The 22,378-nt window shown below is 39.8% G+C and overlaps 1 protein-coding gene across 1 annotated transcript in view; it reads left to right on the top strand.

The window, feature by feature from the left end:
* RIT2 (Ras like without CAAX 2) overlaps positions 1 to 22,378 on the top strand; it is a gene marked incomplete at both ends in the record, with an annotated part of 187,755 nt that overhangs the window by 89,510 nt on the left and 75,867 nt on the right. The window contains one exon of the mRNA XM_080638245.1: positions 10,975 to 11,166. Within this exon, the coding sequence (XP_080494371.1) occupies positions 10,975 to 11,166 (192 nt within the window). The remainder of the gene's footprint in view (positions 1 to 10,974; positions 11,167 to 22,378) is intronic.

The following is a 22,378-nucleotide window of genomic DNA, read 5'->3' on the forward strand; positions in this document are numbered from 1 at the left end:
CTTATTATCTCCTACTGTAACTTAACCCATGCTGAGGTATAACATTTCCTACTGCTGAGTGCTGTGAAGTGAAAAACACTGTATTGGTTTTAGGCACTAGATGTTACATCCTCTTGACCTTCTGAACCACTGGAAATAAAACAGCCTTGTAGAAAATAAATTAAAGCTTAAAATGAAGAAGAGGACAAGCTTTATCATCCAAATGCATGAAGGATATGAGTGGGCGGGGGCTGCGGTTGATATTGTGGACTTCAGAGGCTGGAACTGGTATTTCGTATCTGCTGAGGTAGCGAGAGAGGTACACTCAGAGAAGCATTTCTCTGAGGATGTCTTGAATTACTCTCTAGAGTCAATCATATCTCTCTCCTGACTGCAGAGAGACTTGAAGAATAATGTAGAGTAGGTGACTAGCTTTTTAGTGGGAAAACTGAGATTAAATGAGTCACATCCTTTGCTTCTAGATTACAGTGTTATGGTGGTTGTAAGATATAATATCCAGCCAACTTCCTATCTGCATGCTTTCTCATTTGGAATGTAACTGCTGCAGACTTCTTGCTGCTTGCATTGTGAATAAGCTTTTAAAAGCTACTTCCTTTTACACACGCATACACTACCCCAAAGATAAAAATAATAGTGAAAAATCAAATAATTAACACAGCACTTCTCACCAGTCTACTTTCTTAGGGAAATCTGTTTCAGGTAGTAAAAGAAAAGCAAAGTGCACTTTATGACAAGCAGTGCCAGATGAATGATACATAATCTCAGTGGAGTCAACTCTGGTGTTTATGTGTGTAAGAGAATTTATTAACAGAAAGATATTGGAGGGTTGCACTTTGGCTTTAAAAATAATCTGTTGCTAAAAAATAATCTTTGACCATATTGGAAAAATCATTCCTAGGACAGAAGAAATTCTCAACTTTTTTATTGAGAACCAAAATTTTTTATTTTATTTTTAAGTGAACAATGCATTTTCATGTCTTTTATGTAGTGTAGTCTTCGCTTTCGATTCTCTCATTCGCTATTTGAAAGATTCCCCCCCCCGTCCTTTTTGTTCACTTTACCCTTGTTTGTTCATTGTCATAGACGAACAATAACCTGCCCATTTCCAAGAACATACACTCTACATACCCCGAGTGTTCACTAGAAATGTAAAAAACCCTTTCATAAGAAGAATGACCCCTGCGGTAATCAGGGAGACAGCTTTGATTAAGAACATCTGTTAGCAGATTCCCTGTTTTAAAGTTAAGCAGAAGACAAGAAGATATAGAAAACGGCATTTTCAGACTGTGACGCTGGTCTCCCTGGGGAGACTCTGACGTCTTCCAGAGATACAAGCCAAGATCATAAAAAAGAAGAGACATCAAAATGCGTGGTGTGTGTGTGTAGTTTGAAAACATGACACCTTCATTTCTGAGGTGCTGCATCTTTAAATTTCTAAGCACTACACATCTGAGGAGTGTGGAGGAGGACCACACTTCTAAGCGTTGCACTGTGTTTACTCCTCAAACACATCACCACACAATGAAAAAGATATGGTGACCCGCTGCTTATTGCCTGTGTAATTTTTTGTTGTTAGTTCTTCTTCCCCCTTTTCCCCCTCCCTTTTTCTCTTTCGGAGGATGCCACAGCTATCTATTAGCAATGTGTAACACGGAAAAATGGCTTCAGATTTGAGGTTTGCTGATGTAAAATGGTGATGTGGAAGACGTTGCTTCTTAACAATTTCTATTCTGAGTTGGGTAATAAAAGCTTTTCTAGCCCAGCACTCTTTCTGCAGCATTATTCAGGAGAAAATACTTAGGAAACAGTAAAGAACCAGGCTTGGCTTCAGTGAACTTTGTGATATGCTTTCCTAGATCTTTCAGTCAGCAAGCTACGCTTGTCCTGAGCTGAACATTAGATCCAGAATTTTATGTCTGATAGCAGCCCATAAACTAATCCTTCATAAAGATCTAGGTACCTAAGCGTGGTTTGACTTTGCTGCTCAATGCTTTTGTTTTGTGTTCTGGAGACATCAAGTTACTGATCTTATTTGGAAAGGATTCTAATCTCCAGCAACAACAGAAAAGAAGACATGCACATTCTGTTTATATTAAAAAAAAAAAAAATAAAATTGAAACTAAATAAAAATATTGATCTTCATAAAAATCTTTCTTATGCTCATTATAAAAAGTGGGATAAAAGAGGATGAATGAAGATGAAAGCAGGAAAACAGAGGTTAAATGTTTTCTTCTTTCCTAGGTTGCTGTCCTAAAAGCTAATATAAAAACTAACATATACAGTATGATGAAATCTGGGACAGTCTCCCAGGGATCAGTATGGAAGTATTTCTTGGGCATGAGTGGATTAGATTATGAAGGCCAAAGTGCTGCTTGAGTTGAAACTTTTGAGAGATATAAAAGGCAAGGAGAGGTTTCTACAGGCACACTGGTAGGAACTGAAGGGCAGGAAAAATGTAGGGCTGCTGCTGAGTGGCATAATGATGAGGAACATGGAAAGGGCTAACACTCTTAGGACTTTATCCCAGCCTTTATAGACACACTGTGTTTAGTAGAGGGGGATCAACAAGGGACCAGTAAGTTAAACTGGGTGTAAACAAGTTAACTAAACTGTGTTAGTAAGATTGGGTCAATTGCTGAGGTGGGTAGCTTGAGAGATGACTCCTTCAACACCTGAGCAGGGGAAGCTCAGTGTCCAGGAGCCTCAACTCAGAGCAGCAAGAGCCACCGAGGGAGCCCCAGGTCCTCGACAGGACTTGCTCAGGAGCCGGCAGCTCAGCTGAGGCGAGCAGGGACTCACAGGGGGCGGAGCCAGGAGGGGCGGCACCAGCCTTGACTGGCTGAAAACCCGCGCCAGGAAGTAGGAGCGACAAGGGCGGGCAAAGAGGGCGGGTCGAGGCAGTTTGCACGGGCAGGCGAGTGGGATGGTGAGCACTCGCCTTATTGCCGGGGCCTGGTCTGGGAGCTCTGCTCTGCCTGCCCCGGCTGTGGCCAGCGTAGGCACCCAGACAGAGCCGATGAGAGGGGAGACTGCAGTACAGAGCTGGGAGTGTAGAGAGTGCCTGCACTGGTCTCCTGAGGGAACGGTGCCCAATGGGCAGGGCTGCACTCGGTGCTCCCTGGTGGAGGTCCTCCTGCAGCAGGTGGCTGAGCTGGGGAACGCTGTCAACAGACTGAAAGATGTCAGGGAAGATGAGAGGCAGCAGCACTGCGTGCTCCAGGCCCAAACTGTGCAGGGGCCTCAAGCGTCCATTGTAGCTGATGGAGGAAAGGAGGAGGCCATTAACCCAGGAAGCTGGGAAACAGCAACAAAACCAAAAACAAAACAAAACAAACAAACAAAAAAACCAAAAAAACACAAAAACAAACAAACAAAAAAACCCAAACAAAACAAAAAAAGGAGGCAGAGGACAATTATAAGCAAGGGGCTTTCTCCTAAAGCTGTTGTCCCCACCCACCCAGAACCGCTTTGCTGTCCTGCAGGGGGCTAATGAGAAAACACACTTGCAGCAGGAACAACTGGCTGGTGCACTGGTAAAGAAGATCTCTACTGGTGCTGCCAGGAAAAAGCGGCGGGTCATAGTGGTAGGGAACTCTACTTTGAAAGGCACAGAGGCACTCATCTGTCAGCCTGATCCAGTCTCAAGGGAGGTGTGTTGCCTACCAGGGGCAGGGATCAGGGATGTTGCAGAGAGGCTGCCTGCTCTAGTGAGTCCCACTGACTATTGCTGACTTCTAGTGATCCATGTGGGTGCTAGTGATATAAATAGCAGTAGGCCGGAGAACATAAAGAAGGACTACAGAGCCCTGGGAGAGGTGGTTAGGGGCTCTGGAGATCAGATAGTCTTATCAATTCTCCATGATAAAGGGGAGGATCTTAAAAAGGCTAGGAGGATTGGCCAGATTAATAAATGGTTAGAAGGATGGTGCCATAGTCAGGGGTTTGGGCATCTAGAACATGGGACTCAATCTGGGAGGCCAGATCTACTGGGGGCTGGTGGAGCTGGTCTGACAATGAAGGGGAAGAGCGGTTTTGGTAGGAGGCTTGCCAGACTGGTCAAAGGAGGCTTTAAACTAGATGTGTTGTGGGAGGGGGGCATCATTCCATCCCAACACACCCAGTCAGTTGTCACCACCTATAATAAATGCTCAGAGCAATGCAGAGATATTCCAGCCACTCCAGCCAATGAGCTGGCTTCATTTGGAGCTCGACTCATACGCCTCTATACAAATGCCTGTAGCATGGGGAGCAAACAAGAGGAATTAGAGATGTGTGCACGTCTACGGCATCACAGAAACATGGTGGGATGGCTCGTATGACTGGAGTGTTGGAATGGAAGGTTGCAGGCTCTTTAGAAAAGACAGGTCCGGGAGACAGGGAGGGGGAATTGCTATTTATGTTAGGGATAAGCTGGAGAGTATGGAACTCTGTCTGGGGACAGGTGAGCAGTCAACAGAGAGTTTGTGGGTCAGGGTTAAAGGGAGAACAGTGATGGGAGATATTACTGTGGGGATCTATTACAGACCGCCTGATCAAGAGGACTCTGTGGATGAAGCACTCTATAGACAGATAGGAACAGCCCCACGCTCGCAGGCCCTTGTTCTCATGGGAACTTAACCACCCTGATATCTGCTGGAGGGACCATATGGCCTGGCGCAAGCAATCCAGGAGGTTACTTGATTGTGTGGAAGACAACTTCCTTCTGCAATAGAGGAGCTGACAAGGAGAGGTGCCATGCTTGACCTTGTGCTCACCAGCAGGGAAGGGCTGGTTGGAAACGTGACGCTCCAGGGCAGACTTAATTGCAGCGATCATGAGATGGTCGAATTCGAGATCTTTAGGGCAGTGTGAAGAGCATGCAGCAAGCTCACTGCCCTGGACTCCAAGAGAGCAGACTTTGGCCTCTTCAGGAACCGGCTTAGTAAGGTTCCATGGGATATAGCCCTAGAGGACAGGGGGGCCCAAGACTGTGATATTCAAGGGTCACCTGCTACAAGCTCAGGCTCATTGTGTCCCAACTATAAGGAAGTGCAGCAGGAGGGCCAGTAAACCTCCTTGGATGGATAAGGAGCTGCGGAGGAAACTACGAGGGGAAAAAAGAGGCTTATAAAAGGTGGAAGCAAGGACAGGCAGCCTTGGAAGAATGCAGGGATGCTGTCCGGGATGCTAGGGACCAGGTGAGGAAAGCTAAGTCCCAGTTAGAATTAAACTTGGCTAGGGATGTAAAAGGTAACAAGAAGGGATTCTATAGGTACATTGCAAATAAAAGACAGATTAGGGACAACGTGGGCCCTTTCTGGAAGCTATCGGGAGAACTGGCTACCTTGGATTTGGAGAAGTCTGAGGTTCTTAATGACTTCTTTGCCTCAGTCTTCACTGGCAAATGCTCTGACCACACCACCCAGGTCTTGGAAGGCAGATGCAGAGATTGTGAGAATGAAGACCTTAGGCCCACTGTAGGAGAGGATCTGGTTCAAGACCATCTTAAAAACCTTAAGGTGCACAAGCCCATGGGACCTGATGGAATCCATCCACGGGTCCTGAAGGAGCTGGCGAATGAAGTTGCTAAGACACTGGCCATCATATTTGAAAATCATGGCAGTCAGGTGAAGTTCCTGACGACTGGAAGAAGGGAAATATAACCCCCATTTTCAAGAAGGGGAAAATGGATGACCCAGGGTATTACAGACCAGTCAGTCTCACCTCTGTGCCTGACAAAATCTTGGAGCAGATTCTCCTGGAAGGCATGCTAAGGCACATGAAAAAAAAGGAGGTGGTTGGTGACAGGCAGCATGGCGTCACTAAGGGGAAATCCTGCCTGACCAATGTGTTGGCCATCTGTGAGGGGGCTACGGAACTGATGGACTGGGGTTGAGCAGTTAATGTCATCTACCTGGAATTATGCAAGGCGTTTGACACTGTCTCACACAACATCTTTGTCTCTAAATTGGAGAGACATCAATTTGATATGTGAACCACTTGATGGATAAAGAACTGGCTGGATGGCCGCATGCAGAAAGTTGTGGGCAATGGCTCGGTGTCCAGCTGGAGACCGGTAACGAGTTGTGGCCCTCAGGGATTGGTGTTGAGACTGGTCCTATTCAGCATCTTTGTTGGCGACATGGACAGTGGGATTGAGTGCGCCCTCAGCATGTTTGCTGATGACACCAAGTTGTGTGGTTCGGTTGATACACCGGAGGGAAGGCATGCCATCCAGAGGAACCTTGACATGCTTGTGAGGTGAGCAGGTGCCAACCTTATGAAGTTTAACCATGACAAGTGCAAGGTCCTACACCTGGGTCGTGGCAATCCCAGGCACAGCTACAGGTTGGGCAGAGAAGAGATTCAGAGCAGTCCCGTGGAGAAGGACTTGGGGATGTTGGTTGATGAGAAAATGAACATGAGCCGGCTTCAGTGTGCGCTCACAGCCCAGAAAGCCAACCGTATCCTGGGCTGCATCAAGAGGAGTGTGACCAGCAGCTCGAAGGAGGTGATCCTGCCTCTCTACTCTGCTCTCGTGAGACCTCACTTGCAGTATTGTCTGCAGTTCTGGTGTCCTCAACATAAAAAGGACATGGAACTGTTGGAACAAGTCTGGAGGAGGGCCACAAGGATGATCAGGGAACTGGAGCACCTGCCGTATGAAGACAGGCTGAGAAAGTTGGGGCTGGAGAAGAGAAGGCTGCGTGGAGACCTCATAGCAGCCTTCCAGTATCTGAAGGGGGCCTATAAGGATGCTGGGGAGGGACTCTTCATCAGGGACTGTAGTGATAGGACAAGGGGTGCTGGGTTAAAACTTACACAGGGGAAGCTTAGGTTGGATATAAGGAGGAAGTTCTTTACTGTGAGGGTTTTGAGGCGCTGGAATGAGTTGCCCAGTAAAGCTGTGAATGCTCCATCCCTGGTGGTGTTCAAGGCCTGGCTGGACAGAGCCTTGGGTGGCATGGTTAATGTGAGGTGTCCCTGCCCATGGGAGGGGGATTGGAACTGGATGATTTTAAGGTCGTTTCCAACCTGACTATTCTATGATTCTGTAAGTTCGATACAACAGGATGTGATGCATCTGAGCATGTTGAGGGAGCTGCTTTATGTCATTTTCAGGCCACTCTGTCATTGAGAAATCATGACAGATGCCTGATAACTTATAAAAGGCAAATGTAACATCTGTTTAGGAGCAACAGTCATTGAGAGATTTTCTTGCTAACTTTCTTCCACAACAGGTAGACATATATAATCACATGAGGATTAGTATCAGGTTTTTTGCTGCCCTCCTTTATAATGGAAAAAAAAAAAAGGAAAAAGTTATGCTGTGTTCTTTCAACTTTTAGAAAAGTTTTATTTTGTTTCTATCTAGACTTGATGTTTGTTCTCGAGTATAACATGTCTTCCAAGATGAATGGTGATTTTGTTTCGGAAGTTTTCTTACCACACTTTCCAGTTAAAGTCTTAGTCATAATACACAAGAGAGTATTAGAGACTGATGTCAAGCTTCAAAGTGCTATAAGCATAACAAATCTTCACTTTAAGTCTCAGGGTTGATTTCCTTTTGAGGAGGTGTGATCTCCTTCTGTCTCTTCCCTTTGGCACTTACTGACTTGGGAACGTTTCATATTTTCCCTTACTGAGTAGCAAATGGTATCAAGTAGTATTCCTGAATAATTTTTTAAAAAACCACTTTTACAGCAGGAAACAATTAGTGTGCCAGCTGCACAGATATACTGTTGCATGTTTTATAAGAGAACCAATCCAAATATAAAAAACCCACTGAAAAGTCTGTGAAACTTTTGGATCTATCTGCATATACCTCTGAACATCAAAAAAACCCAGGTCAGCTTGGATTTTTGTACTGCTTGCTGTAGAGATACATGAAGACTGTGAAATCAGAGTAGGACTCAAAAAAAGAACAAAGAATTTAATTACATGTTAGTCCATCATCTGTATGTAATATGCATACATTATTGGAAGGGGTATAGTATGTTTATTGGAAATGGTTCTAATTCTTTGACTTACTATATATTATTTTATTGGGTTTCTTGGTAAACAGAGAAGTAAACACATTTTTGTTGAAATCTAAGAAAAGGATTGTTCATGTTTGACCTTGGAGTCCTTGTCTCTGTAATGAGCAATTATGCCAAGGGGAAAAAGCTGAGAAGTGAAAGTCAACATCAGAAAAATAAGAATGGAAATGACTAACAGAGTTAACAACAGAAAACCAAGTGGATGCACCCAGTCTGGTTTACACAGAGTAATTAATGCCTCTGAAGATGGATCACTGCAAACTTGACACTAAAGTATTTTGGCTGTTTAGTCCAATATATCAGCAGCAATAACATGTCATAATAAAATATTGCAGAAGTAAATTCATTCATATCCTTAAAGTCATGTCTATGCCCAGGCATAAACCAGAATGCGTAGGTAAATGACTCAGCCTCAAGAATGGCAGTGCCTAAAAGCTGAATACTTTGTCCCTTTGGAATGATTCAATGTAAAATTAGGAACCCAGAGTCTCCTGGCAGTCAAGAAAAGCCGTTAAGCATTCCAGGGGACTGGTCTTGGGAGTCCTCACATTGAAGAATGTCACTTACTGTGAGTAACTTAAACAGGGCTATGTGACCTAATTCCTTCTTAGTTTGCCATAAATGGCTATAAGAGGATGTTCTGAGCACTTCTTGGAGGTGAACAACTCACTTAAGCAGAGCTCATTCTTTGTAAAAGTCTGTGTAGAATAATCATACGGTGTTACAGTACCTGATTTATGAAATCTCTAACAAAGGAAGACAAGTTGTCTGGGCTGGGATTTTAGTTCCATACCAAAACATCTACTTTTGGGAGCTGGAATAGGAGCTAGCAGATTTCATTCAGTTGTGTAAATATTCAGCTGGCTCTAAAACAGATAAACAAAAAATAGGTAATTAGGGACCTAAGGGAATAACTATTTTTCATGAACAGACTCAATCTGTAGTCCATTAATTGCATTGACTAGCTTACTTTTATCTATAATGGGGGCTTAGACAGTGGCCTGCAGCTGCACAGGCAGCTAAATTCAGTTTAACTCTGCATAAGGTTTCCATTTTCTGCTCAGCCTGAAGGGATGAAGGCCTTGTTCAGCTCCTTCTACAAAGGAGGCTACTCTACTAATCATGGGTAGTCTAGGTTAACGATGCAAAGAGAAAAAAATCAGGGACACAGAGGATGAGGGGCTTGGAAAGATGGTTATTTTGTGAGGAAAGCCTGGGATCTGAGGGTCAGTAAGGGAGAGGGATTATGTCTGTGTGTTTAGTTATTAACACTCCCTGTTCACAACTTGGAGACCTTGGTATTGCACTGGTTTTTAATCCAGTGACTCTCTCATGCAGATGGCAGGCAAAGACCTGGGAGCAGAGACAGAACTCCCCTCGCTGTCTTGCCCAAACCAGCGGAGTGTAGAATCCCTATTGTTTGACATCTTCTGTGTTTCTCCCTACCACTGCCCTACTTCTTGCACATCCAGTTGAGAGGGGGTGGGATAGAATATAGCTTGATCCAGTCTATGCTATAGTTTTGTAGTTAATAAACTCCTGGGATGCCAGTGGTGATAGTTTAGAGATTATGAAATTCTGAGTAAGTCTCATAGCAGAATCCTACCCTTAAATTGCCTATTAGTCTGCTATTTTGGAGCTTAGTCTATGAACTTTTTCCTGTAGCAGGTGAAATATTTTGAGTGATATATAAGAAAGCCCTTGGGTAAAAGATACATCATGAATAAATGATAATGGTCAACATGAAAGTCTATTCACAGGAAGTATTATCAATCAATATGAGTGACTACTGAGAGAGATTTAAGGCTGAGACTTAAAAGAGCATAAGCAATCCATTTCCCTTGAATTTTCAGCAGGAACTGAGGAGATACATATATATATATATATATATATAGCCTAATCTGTTTTAAAATCCTAGCCTAAATTCTCAGCAGACTAAAAAATAGAAGACTTGATATTGCATCCTGCTGCTCATAGAAATGGTCCAATGTTGATATGTGTATTCCTTACTTTATCAGACCTTCCTGAATCTTAATATCTCTGGAGAACTGACTCTGTCTGGAGGATTCTGATCCTGACCGACTGTTGCCATGGTATTGGGTTATTCTGGGCTGTGATCGAGAAGAGCAAACAAACTTGAAAAAGAAACTGACTTTAAAGCATATTCTCAAGCCACAGTGCCTGAGACTAGTTTTTGAAAACTAAATCTTGATTTTTTTTCAATACAATGTGACAGTTGTTAAATACTTCTAAAAAGCGCCACACCTATGACCAGAAATGTTGCTGCTTCAATACATACATACATAAACAGAGAAAAATGCAGGAGGAGAAGATTGGTCCAATTCTCGCACTATTTGAAATTGTCCATTTTCATTTGATGGTGTTATCACACACTGAACTGAAACCCCCAATTTCTCTCAGAACATTTGAAAGAGCAGAACTTTTTGCAGATTATATTCCTGTTTTACTAGGCATATTCCAAAACTGGTGGGAGACAATAAATGTCTTTTTGATATTACTGAGCTTTTGAATTGAGCGCATAATAAGGAATTTGTACCTGTCTTCAATCTCTAGATAACAATAGAGCTCTTCTCTTACACCTGTTAGTATTCATTCAATCGCAAGTGTGTGCTGAAAGTGCTACAGAATGTTTTAGAAATATGTGAGACAATATTTTCTGTATGCAGGCACTGGCATAGTAAGTTCATATTCTTCAAGGACAAAGTTCCCTTGGTGAGAAAAGGAAAGAAAAGGGTCCTAAGAGACATCCTAGTGGTGTATTATCCATAATGATGACCCCAGAAGGATGCACAAGTTTCAGCAAGCAGTATTTAAAACAGTAAAACAAACAATGTGAAGTTATGTGGGGAATGAGGGAAGTTTTCAGCAAGTTCGTTATTTACAAATGTGTAGTTTTATCTGCTGAATTACTGAGTATCTTCTTCCTATTCTACAGGCAGAATTCACAGCCATGAGGGACCAGTACATGCGAGGTGGAGAAGGCTTCATTATCTGCTATTCCATCACAGACCGCCAATCCTTTCAAGAAGCTGCTGAGTTTAAGGAACTCATTTATCGCGTCCGGCACACCTATGACATCCCCTTGGTGCTGGTGGGAAACAAAATAGATCTTGAAGAGTTCAGGCAGGTAAGCAACTTCCCTGTTGTTTTAGGCTTGGTTTTCCTTGGCTACCTCAGAGATTTCTGTAGCATATGTTGTATAGTACAACTGAGAATTATTAGCACAAGATGAGGTTTAATCAAAGAGCAACACACTAGGATTGGTAATAAATTAAGAACTTATCAGTACTTTTGAATTATGTTATGGATGTTAAAGTAGCTTTCATAGCATTCAGATGTTCTTTGTTTTTACTTTGTAAAGAATCCCGTTATTTTTGTTGGAAGTTATATGTATGTTCAAAAAGGAAGAAGATTCAGTCAGGATCTTTGTGGCAAAAAAAAAAAAAAAAATTGTTTTCTTTGGAAATTCCTAGTTTTAATTAAAGCTTTTTCAAACTCAGACTGAAAAGAATTCTAGTTAAAACAGAGAAATTATAATCTATGGAATTATCTTTGCCTGAAAAATCATTAGGATTTTCAGATAAGATGGGAAAACACAAGCCTTGAATTCACTTCGATTTGTACACAAGATTTGAGCCACTACCACCCACAGAGCAGCAGATTCCTTTCACAAGAGAGCACTGACTGTGGCTCTGTCACAGTCTTTAGCAATCTTTACTCACTCTTTTCCTTTTGCTTCCTCTCTGCTTCTTCCTTGCTGTTTGTACTTATGTGTATGTGTGTGCAAGGGAGTGAGTTGGAGAGACACCATCTTTGAATGGGTTGGTTTGTGAGCCAGTACTGAATAGAAAATATCCTTAATCTTAAGCTTTAAAAAGGTGAAAGACCTGATTTTCCTATATGGATCTCTTAAGAGGCTCTTTGTACACACTGTGATTCCTTTCAAATGACTGCAGACATATGTAACAGTTAAAGCAAATGATGCATTTCAGTTCATTAGCATCCGTACTCACATGATCCTGTCTACTCTTTTCCACTTATCCTGTCACTCTTCTCACCATTTCTTTGTCTTCTTTCTTCTACCTGAAGAAAATCCATTGCAATGTTAAGACTGAAATTAGCCCAGAAGATATGATGATACACATTTAAAACATCACATCTGTTTCCAGATCGTTGACTTTCTCCCTAAATCACTGTGATAAAATCTTAATGGTAACAATCCAGCTGCAGTTTAACGTGCTGCTTGAGCCTTCAAACAACACCACCGTGTGTATCATGCAGTACAATCTGTGCAGCTTTTGGGATACTTACATACCAGAGAGGGAGGAATGTGGATTCGGTTGTTTTGCTGAGAGAACAGGACATTGCACCTAATCCCCACAGAAACAGGATATGATTGATTACCTGCAGTTACCTATAGATGAGGTTTCCAGGAATATTCTATTCAGCAAGTGATATTTGGCACTACCTCTTTCTGATCTTATGTTTTGTCAGGCTTTTCTATTTTAATCACTGTCAGTGCATATGAAAATATATGCCTGATTTAAATCTTTTACATACTCCTTGATGATCTTGTCTGGTCTCCCAAGCAGGATAATTAGTGTGGACCAGTGTGTGAATTGGATACCACAAACAGTGCTCAAGATCAAAGGGCATGGTGAGGCTCTGGAAATAATACTAGAAATTATGTCTTTGAGATGTCACAGACACACAAAAAAATGTTAAACAAAGGTGTCACTGAAGATTCTGCCTTGAATATATATCAAGGCAATTCCAAATTATGATCCTATGGTTTTTTAGAAGCTTTCCATCAGCCAGGATTTAGGTCTTCAGAATTTTTTCCTCCATTAACCCTCTACAACTGTCAACAGGTACAGCAATATCAGAAGGGCTTTCTCAAATATTCTTCAATCCAGACATTGAGGTACACATATATACCCAATTTAAACAACTGAGAAAGAATAGGTGTCAGAATGCAATTATCTAGATTGGAATTTGGCCAGGGCAGCAGGGCTAATATTGTTGCTCTGTTTAACAACATTTTTCCCCTATGAAATTCATTAAAGCTACTGTAATGTTATTCATTATTCATAGAAACATAACATTTAGTTCAACATTCCCGAGCATCATTTCCATTTAATGACAATTCTGCAACAATCAGACAGGCTATAGTAGCTTGGTCAGACAAAGCTGTTGTTTGAAATGTGGTCCCCTGCACAATACAATTAATGATGTATGTGGCTTGCCTCAAATTTATCAAGAGGACAACAAAAATAAAACTAATCTGCAATTAAAATTTTGTGCTAGGAAACACATTACTAAAAAACAAAACCACAAGCTTATTATTTTTTAAATAATGGTTTTATTTTCTGATGGCTTCAGTGAAATTATTGTTGTCTTTAAATATTCCTTTCATTTTTAATGTCTTCAGAAATGGGTTTGTCTGCTCTCCTTAAAACAAATTTTGATTATATTCATCAGCCTAAAGAATTAACACTTTCCATTTTCTCTGAAACAATGTGGGGGGGGAACAACTGTGTAAAAACTGTAGGGAAAAAAATACAATAACTCATTATCTGAATGTGCATATCCACTCTGGTGGCAAGGCTTCCTATATCCTCCATTCCCTTCTACCTATTTTTATTGCAGCTGTGCCCCACCCTTTCTGAGATTGTTCTGTTTTGTGTTCAAAGATTTACTGTGAAAATGAGCGGACATGAATGGTTTCCACATTCATCTGTGTCCGCTCCTTGATTTTTAGCCGTTGGCCTAAAGAAATGTTCAAGTATTATATATATTTTATCACATAGCTGTTTGATGTGACAAACAGATCCCTATGTGTTTGATTAGATACCTTTTTAATTTCAGTATTTTTGAACATGAAAGTCATTAGATTAATAAGGCTATCATACCATTTTAATGTAATTTTTAATGTAATTAGAGTTTCAGAAACTTCTAGAACTAGATGATATGAAGTACAGTAGATACTTCGGGTAAGCTTTGCAACTTTACCCCAGATGAACATCTGGTTCTAACTGAAGTTTAAAATCTGTATAAAAGATAAATATCTGATTAAACCATATTAATCTTTAAAAATACAATAAAAAACTAATTCTATTTGAGCTTGTACCATGCTAAATGCAGCTTTAAATTAAGATATTTTATGCTAAAGACATGTGGCACTGCTGAAATCTTGTTTGAAAAAAATATCCATAAGACTTTGCCTATTGATCATTACAATATATTATATTCAGCAATTCAGAGGTGAACTGGCTGTGTAAGTTCCTTTGAACAATGTGCTGTAGCTCTGAGTTGGAAAGAATAGATACTTTCTAGCAGGTTTTTCAAACTTTTAATTCTCATGTGAGAACCCCACTGGAAATTCTACCTATCTAGCATGAGGTAGTTTTTCCTATACACTTTTGTTTGACCCCAGGGGAATAAGCTACAGGCTTGGTTGAGTCCATGGATAACATGTTGATGTCCATTGAGTCCAAGGTTATGAGGTCAGCTCATGCTTCATTCAGCTCTTGGCCTCTCTGGGAAGCCTGTCATCAAAGTTGTTAGTTTTGGCAGTACAGTTTTGGTCCTGAAAAGAATTACGCACTTGTTTACCCTTCCACACATGAGTTGACTTACTGGCTTCAAGCAGAAATCTGAGCAGAAGCAGTGCTTTTGGAAACATTTCCTTGCTTCTCTCTCCCTATACGGTCTTCTTCAATAGGAAATACGAAATCAATATGAAATTTGTCTTCAACATAGTACAATATCTTACTTGGAGTGCAAATTAATTACAGGGGCTTCATTATATTTTCTTTCTAAAGTCTTATTATGCCATAAGATAATTCTCAAACCAAGATTACAGTGGTTTAATGCTTTCTCATGATATGAACCAGCTGCCCACTTAACATTCTCACTTGGATGAGATTTTTCTGGTTTTTTTCTCTGGATTTCATTCAAGATGAGCTGATTGGTTATTAGATATTGTGAGCATCAACTTTTATATTTCTTGTTTTGACAGTTGCACTATTTTCAATCTGGCTTCTAAAACCTTGAAATGTCTGTTGAGTTTGAGAAAGTTAATGGTTTTTTGTTTGATTTTTTTTCTTCTTCTTAAAAAAATCCCAACAAACGCAAAAACCAGAAGCCCTTGTTTTGGTTTCTTTTGTATGAATAACTGTTTAGTATATTTCAGACGTTGTGAATCTATACCTTCTGATGCCTGTCTGAGGCATGAAAATACTTAAAGAATATGACATTATTTTATTTTCGTTTTCCAGTGCATGACTATGAAGTGCTATTTACTAGATATTCCAGTTCCATTTTCTTTTAAAAATATTTGGGTGGAAGAATTTGTCTGCTGAAGACTCTTGTTCCCCACTTATCAGGACAGTGCCCTACACACAGAATGAAAGATTTCATTGTTCTGAACTTTCTAACTGCATCTCAAAGGAAATGCTTTTTCTGCCATTTAATGACAAAGTGTAGTGTACATTTGAGTTAACTGTAGACCTGGTAAAGTGATTAGACGCAATTTGTTGGAGAGATTCTCTATAAAATCCATCCAGAAAAACAGGATTTATCACATATCATTGAGGTGTATCATAAAATGAGATGTACCTGCCCATAAGGGCATCTGGCTTTTTGTTGACTGTAGAGGAAGACACAGACAGCTAAGTTCCCAGCCTTTATGCGGCAATACTTGAGTGAGATGAACACTAACAAAATTGTTTATGAAGTCCTTTCAGTTGAGAATCTATACTTACTGATTAATTTTGTTATTGTTGGTGCTAACTACAGACAACTTCTGAAAAATGCTTAGCCTGCCTTTGGGTTTTGAATTAGTAAAATCTAATAAATAGTCATTCCTAGGTGGTGATTCCTTCCAAGTATTAGTGTGAGCTGTGATTTGAAAATATTTCTGATGCATTCAGGCAGGCTTAACCTAAATAATGACTACAAAAATCATAATGGTATCCATAATGAAAAAAAGCCAAAGGACTACATGGTGCAGAAGAACAAATTCCTTAAAACTGTTGATTTGAGTGTTGCACTGAATTTTTAAATTGATTCATTCACTCATCTTGATGTCAACTCAGCTATTCATTTTCCATGGACATCCGTGCAGTTCCATTTTGCTAGCATGAATGCCTGCTGAAAATTAATTATACTTGCAAGGAGTTGCCATCATCATTTATATTTGCTTGCCTGTATATTGCCTATCCCACATCACACTCTTTGTTAGCTCTTCAAATTCTGAATAATATAAGCCATTTTTGCTTTTTTGATGAAGCTATGACAGTTGTCTGAATATTTGGAACAGAAACTAGTGAAAGTTGTCACCATGTTTTATTATCTTAGAAAACTGCCAACCTTTGATAATAATTTTCCTACATTATCAAAATACGTGTCTGGATTCTGTCATGTTCCTCTAAACCTCTAATTTCTGTTTATTTTTAATTGATTTTGATTTTTCAACCTTTCTTCCACACTGTTCACCATACTCAGAATTTTTCTTATTATATTTTAAATAAAATAAATATTTGCTTAGCATTTAGTGTATTAGTATTTGCTTCCCTGCTCCCCCTACAAAAAGTGTGTGCTATTCTATGCCAATGGAATTATAGGAGTCAATTTGGCAGTTGTAGTCTCTTGAAAGGAAATTGTATTAACTTTCTCTAGCAAATGTACATTTATATCTAGTTTACCTCTTTGTTTTTACAAAGCTTTTATATTTCCACAAAACTACCCACACCACAAGTTCATATTACTCAGGCTCTGTAAATGTAATCAGACACACAGACAAATGTACTGAAATTGTTGGTGTATTCCTCATTTTATAATTGTGTTAACCTGCAGTGAAGCATTCAGTAAACCCTGTAATCCCTTCAGCAGAGAGCAGAAGACTTTTGAAGGGGACTAAGATGCAGTTAACAAGCTGTTCTGTAGGAGAAGAAACAACAGAGAAATAGTAGCTGAAGTGCAGATCAAAAATGTTTCTAGCAGAAAAGCTGGATACTCAGAGATATAATTAAAGACAACGAATTGCATATAGTTAAAGCAGGACAATGCAGCAAGGGGTATACACTAGGAATGGTACTACAAGGTCACTTCATAGCTAGGGAAATTAACCAGCAACACGCTTCATATTGTTTTAAAAGGTTACAGATGTCTACCTGCTTTACCTTCACCCTCCACGTCAGAGGCTTTTTCCTCCCCATGTACCAGGGTCCTGATTTGGTGTGGCCAACCGTATCCTGGGCTGCATCAAAAGGAACGTGACCAGCAGGTCGAAGGAGGTGATCCTGCCCCTCTACTCTGCTCTCGGGAGACCTCACTTGGAGCATTGTGTGCAGTTCTGGTGTCCTCAACATAAAAAGGACATGGAACTGTTGGAACAAGTCCAGAGGAGGCCACGAGGATGATCAGGGGACTGGAGCACCTCCTGTATGAAGACAGGCTGAGAAAGTTGGGGCTGTTCAGCCTGGAGAAGAGAAGGCTGTGTGGAGACCTCAGAGGTCAAGTTGAACTTGGACTCTGAGATTTGTCTGTTTGGTCTGCAAACTGGAAGATTAGACACTATGAAGACTTTAATGCACTTCTCATTTGTCAGCTGTGCCAGCAGGATCTTTCTTCTTAATTAAAGCAAGAAAGTTCTTTAGCAAAACTACCCACACATGCCGTCTGCAAAATAGCCTTGTGTAGGACTTGTTTGTAAGTTCACAATGCTTTTGCTTTCTGCAAAGATTCTCAGAGGGAAACCCATTGGTTACACAGTGACCACACAAAGAGGTACAGTTTGCTAGGAAGAGCACAGTGGTATAATTCGTTGAGTGACTAGGGCTTAGTCAGCAGCCCGATTCCTGTACTGGAAAGCAAAATTTGCAAGAAAGCTAATTATCCCTGAAGGACTTCCATAGTTCACTTTTTTACCAGCAGAGAACGGTGTAAGGAAGGAGCTGTGTGTGACTTTCACTGCGGTTCCTGCCGTTCTCAAGAGGCATTGCTCCAAATACCTGGTTGCAAAATTCCATTTTATCATTTTTGAACTCACTTGCTGAAATCTTTGTTGTCCTGTCTGTGAATCTTTTATTTTACCCACTGTGCACAAGCCAGGCAGAGAGGAGAGAGGCAGGAAAGTACCACGTCAGGCAGTACTAACTGGGGTACAGTTCTGCTCCTCCACCATCCATGCCTGAAGCAATATGACCTCCCATCTCTCAAGATTTATTCTCTCATTTTCTCCACTGGGGCACATATATGTGAAATAGAATAGTGTGCAATGGGAAGGTATTTTCTTATATACATGCAGCTATTTTTGCATCAGCGTAATCAAGGTTTCAGGCTAACTCATATATTATTTACCACAGTTCCAGTTCCAGAAACTATTTAAGTGTATGCCTAATTAGAGTGGAACTAATGCACGTTCTTCACATTCATTGCACTTGAGCAAAAATGCTGTCCTGAAAGTGAGGCAATAGTGATCAACTTTGTAAAAACAAAAGTACCTTGGCAAAGTAGAAGATGAGTATTGGAGACAACATATAATGAGTGCACTGTTTATATAAAATGTGAGTTCCTGGTAGAAGGGATAGTTTCTGTGTTTTTTCAGTAGCAGCTCAAATTGAAAGATATGTTGCCAGAATTTAATTGCAACTCACCATGGTGTCACAAACAAGAGCAGCACCTAACATTTAAATAAAAGATTAATCAGTTTAATAATTTTTTAGTTTTGAAGATTTGATTGTATTCTTGTTTTAATGACTTTATTTTAATCCCCTTCCAGGTGAATTAGAAAGTTACAGAAATTTCCTTTCATCCAGATCTAACTCGGCTAAGGATAGCAGCATATCAGCTTCACACTGCAGTGTTGTTTAAGCGGTGCAGTGATGACAAGAAGAAAAGAATCCCAAAAAACCTTTACCCAAACAAACCAATCTGAAAATCTGAAAAATAAATTGAAGGGGGAGATATCTGTGTGTTATATGCATTCTGGAAACTTCCTATCTGTCATCCATAGTGTCCAAACTTTACACTATGAAATCTATCTATAATGGCAGCTTTTAAATCTCTGAGTAAATTGTTTGATATAGCATAGTTTATTCAAGAATATCCTGAAAATTACCTGTGATAAAAAGACATCAAAGCACATTGCCATAGCTGAAACTCAACATGTTAAATGTCTATAAAATGTCACAATTCAGGCTTCAGTACTAATCATTTACAGTATTAATCACACAGTTTTACTGATCAGAAGCCCAGATCCAGTCTCGGAGTCAGGGTATGGTATGTTGTTTATTTGAAATTTGTCAGTGTTGGAGTTCAAACAGGTTAGTATCTTCATCTACCTTGTCCTGATGCCTACTATTTCAAAAATTTCTTGAATGGGCTTCCCCTTTGTTACTGCTGCATTTATTTCCTGTGTTGCTCAAGGAATGTTCTTTCTGTTTTTTTCCATCTGTGTCATTTTTACCACCTACAATCCAGAAAGTTTAATAATGAGAAAAACAACCTGTCTTGTCATCTTTTTTAAAGTGTTTGGTACAAGCACTTTCCATGTTTGGCTCACAAATACACGGGGGTTTGTGTGTGCTTGTGTCTATCTGCATGCTTTAACAGTGTAATCGAACACCAGTAATGTGCTTAGTGTAGGATATTTATTAGCAGCACAGGCCACCTTTTGGGTATTCCTGTCAAATACAGTCATCCTCTGAAATTTTGAATTGGCGTTATACCTCCTCTGAGGTCGTGGGGGAGACAATATGTTTATATCTTTTACATCTTTACATCCGATGACGTTTATCATTACCAAAACCATAAATAATTCATTATTTTCCTAGCTAGGAATCATACACTCTGTCATTATTAAAGCAGTAGAACTTGGCTTTGTTTCTGAGACTCCATTTCTGCAGCACACGATTTTTTTTATATTTTCAAACCTGAGGAATGCATGAGATGAGAGAGAGAAGTTTGGTTGGGTTTTGCCCCACTTTGAAATCTGAGTAATAATACTCTAGATGTGCTTAGTCCTATCCCACTGATACCAAACCTAGTCACCTTCCTATCATTGTGTCAAACCTTAGAAATTGCTTCAAGCCACACATGAGCTGTTGTCACATAGGTTTATTTCCACCTAAGTCAAACACAAGGTTTATGCTGACTGCAGGTGATCGGGCTAGGAGGTATAGCCAGAGTCTCAGATCTAGGTATTTTTGCTTAATTCTGAATTGGTGCAGTAATGTGGGCTTGAGGTGGTATTCCTGATCTCTTTTGCTCTATTTCTTAGCATATAGTAAGAAGAAAATCGTATGGATTTTCCCTATTTAATTAAAAAATTGAGACTTTTTTTTGGTAGTTTTTATTAATAGTTTATGTATTATAAGTTGGGAAGGGATTCCAGGTATCTGTGTGTTTGCTGGAGTCAGAGGAGAAGGTGGGAGAGCTTGAGATAGGAAGAGGGACTAGAGGAGATGATCTGTAGATTCGTTCGAGTAAAATACTCATTGAGCACTCATTAGACCTAGTTGCATCTGAGTTCATTTGGGCTCCAGACTTATGTAGCTTATTTCTCAGTGTACTGCACTAAAGAAATGTTGCTTATGAAGAAGTTTTACTCCTTTTTAATCCCATTTCTTTCCCATGAGAAGTGAAGGAGGTGATTTCATTTGTGATTGTCTGCAACCACAGGAGGACTGGTGATGCCAGTTAACCTTCTCAGGATTATAATGCTCTCAAAACCAGGAAGGGAGGAAGAGGTTAGAACTTGAGAATTAGTTTGATTTGATAGTGAGGATCCGCAATTGTGAGAATCCTTGACATCTCTCAGGAAAAAATGAGGAACAGGAGAGTTATAGAGATCAAGGATGAGTGTGCAACACTTTGTCATCAGTGAGACTGAAGCCTGAAAGTCCTTTGGGAAACATCAGGCAGGACTTCAGATGCATTGTTGGCTCAAAAGAAAAAAAAAAATGTAAAAAATTTCTTCAGCTCCTGAAAAATTGCAGTATAAAACTTTAAAAATATATAATGTTACTATACTTGTGAATTTTGAGATGAGAATCATACTACTTCATCTGATGTCTTTGCTCTTCCTAGGTTTTATACCTCATTTGATAAACATTTGAGCCTGTGAGAAGGAAACAGTGAAATGTGGGGGGAAGACTCAGAGGTCTCAGTTAATTAATTGACTTCTTTTCCTTGCTGACAGCATATGCTTCAGTCCTTTGTGTTTTACTGGGTGAGAACCAGTCCCAGGGAATTATGTGTTAGGATAATTCCCAGATGAAGAGTGTCCATATAAGTAATCAAAACCAGGGGAGTCAGTTGTATTTTGTTCTTCGAACTCTGTGGGATCTGGAGCATGAAACCATGGTTAGATGGCACAATAGTAAAAACACCCTTGTAGTCTCTTCTGAAAGTCTGTCCTGTCATTTTCATAGCAACAGGGTGAAAAGCTTAAAGGTAATAATTGAATTTTCATCTGTGCCCATGCTTGGTCTATCTGAGATACATTTAGTTTTTCAGAACCTGCTGGAGAAACTCCCACTGCTAAAGAAACCACTGTTTTGTGGAAAGAAAGAGTGGACAGAAAGAGTGCTTCGTTCTCCAGGGCTGTCATCATAGCATCATGTCATTTAAATTTTTAAAAAAAGAAAAATACTGCTTTTACCAATTTTGGAACTATAGCGCATAAAAATAATTTTGTATTTGTCCTGATTACATGACATTTCCAATAAGGATTGTCTGTAAAAGAGAAATTGCTTTTTTATGGAACACAAGCTAAAAAGGCCATAAGGGAAAGAGAAGATAATTAATAAAAAAAAATCATTAAAAATGATAGAATAGTTCTGATAAGAATTTTATAATTCCTGTTTTGTGCACATAAATTAAAGGCTCACTGATATGCCAAACTTAAACTGTAATATAAAAATCTTTACTTTTGTAATTAGCAATTTCCTTAACCTTGTGACTAGAAAGTCTTTGGAATACTCATAAAGGAAAAATAGGATTGGAATGGCTGTTCTCCTTCAAAAAGTAAAACCAGAAAGAAGCAGCAGAAAGCTTCATAGTATTGACATTTCTGGCAGAAAATAGTTTTGTAAAAAACCAGTGATATTCAGAGAGAAAATTAACACAATTGAATAACAAAAAAAAAAAGGTCCATGTCACCTGAAATTAAGTAATAAGCTGTTTTTCAGAAACTCCATAATGCCATTATCCATTAAAATGTATTAAGCCTTCTGCTTCTTCAGTGTATGGTTTTATTTGTCTAGTATTTGTCATAGTATTTATTATATTTGTCTAGTATTGAAAATAGACAGATAATTTAGGATATCTCA

Source organism: Psittacula echo (assembly GCF_963264785.1).
Source record: "Psittacula echo genome assembly, chromosome: Z".
NCBI lineage: Eukaryota > Metazoa > Chordata > Aves > Psittaciformes > Psittacidae > Psittacula > Psittacula echo.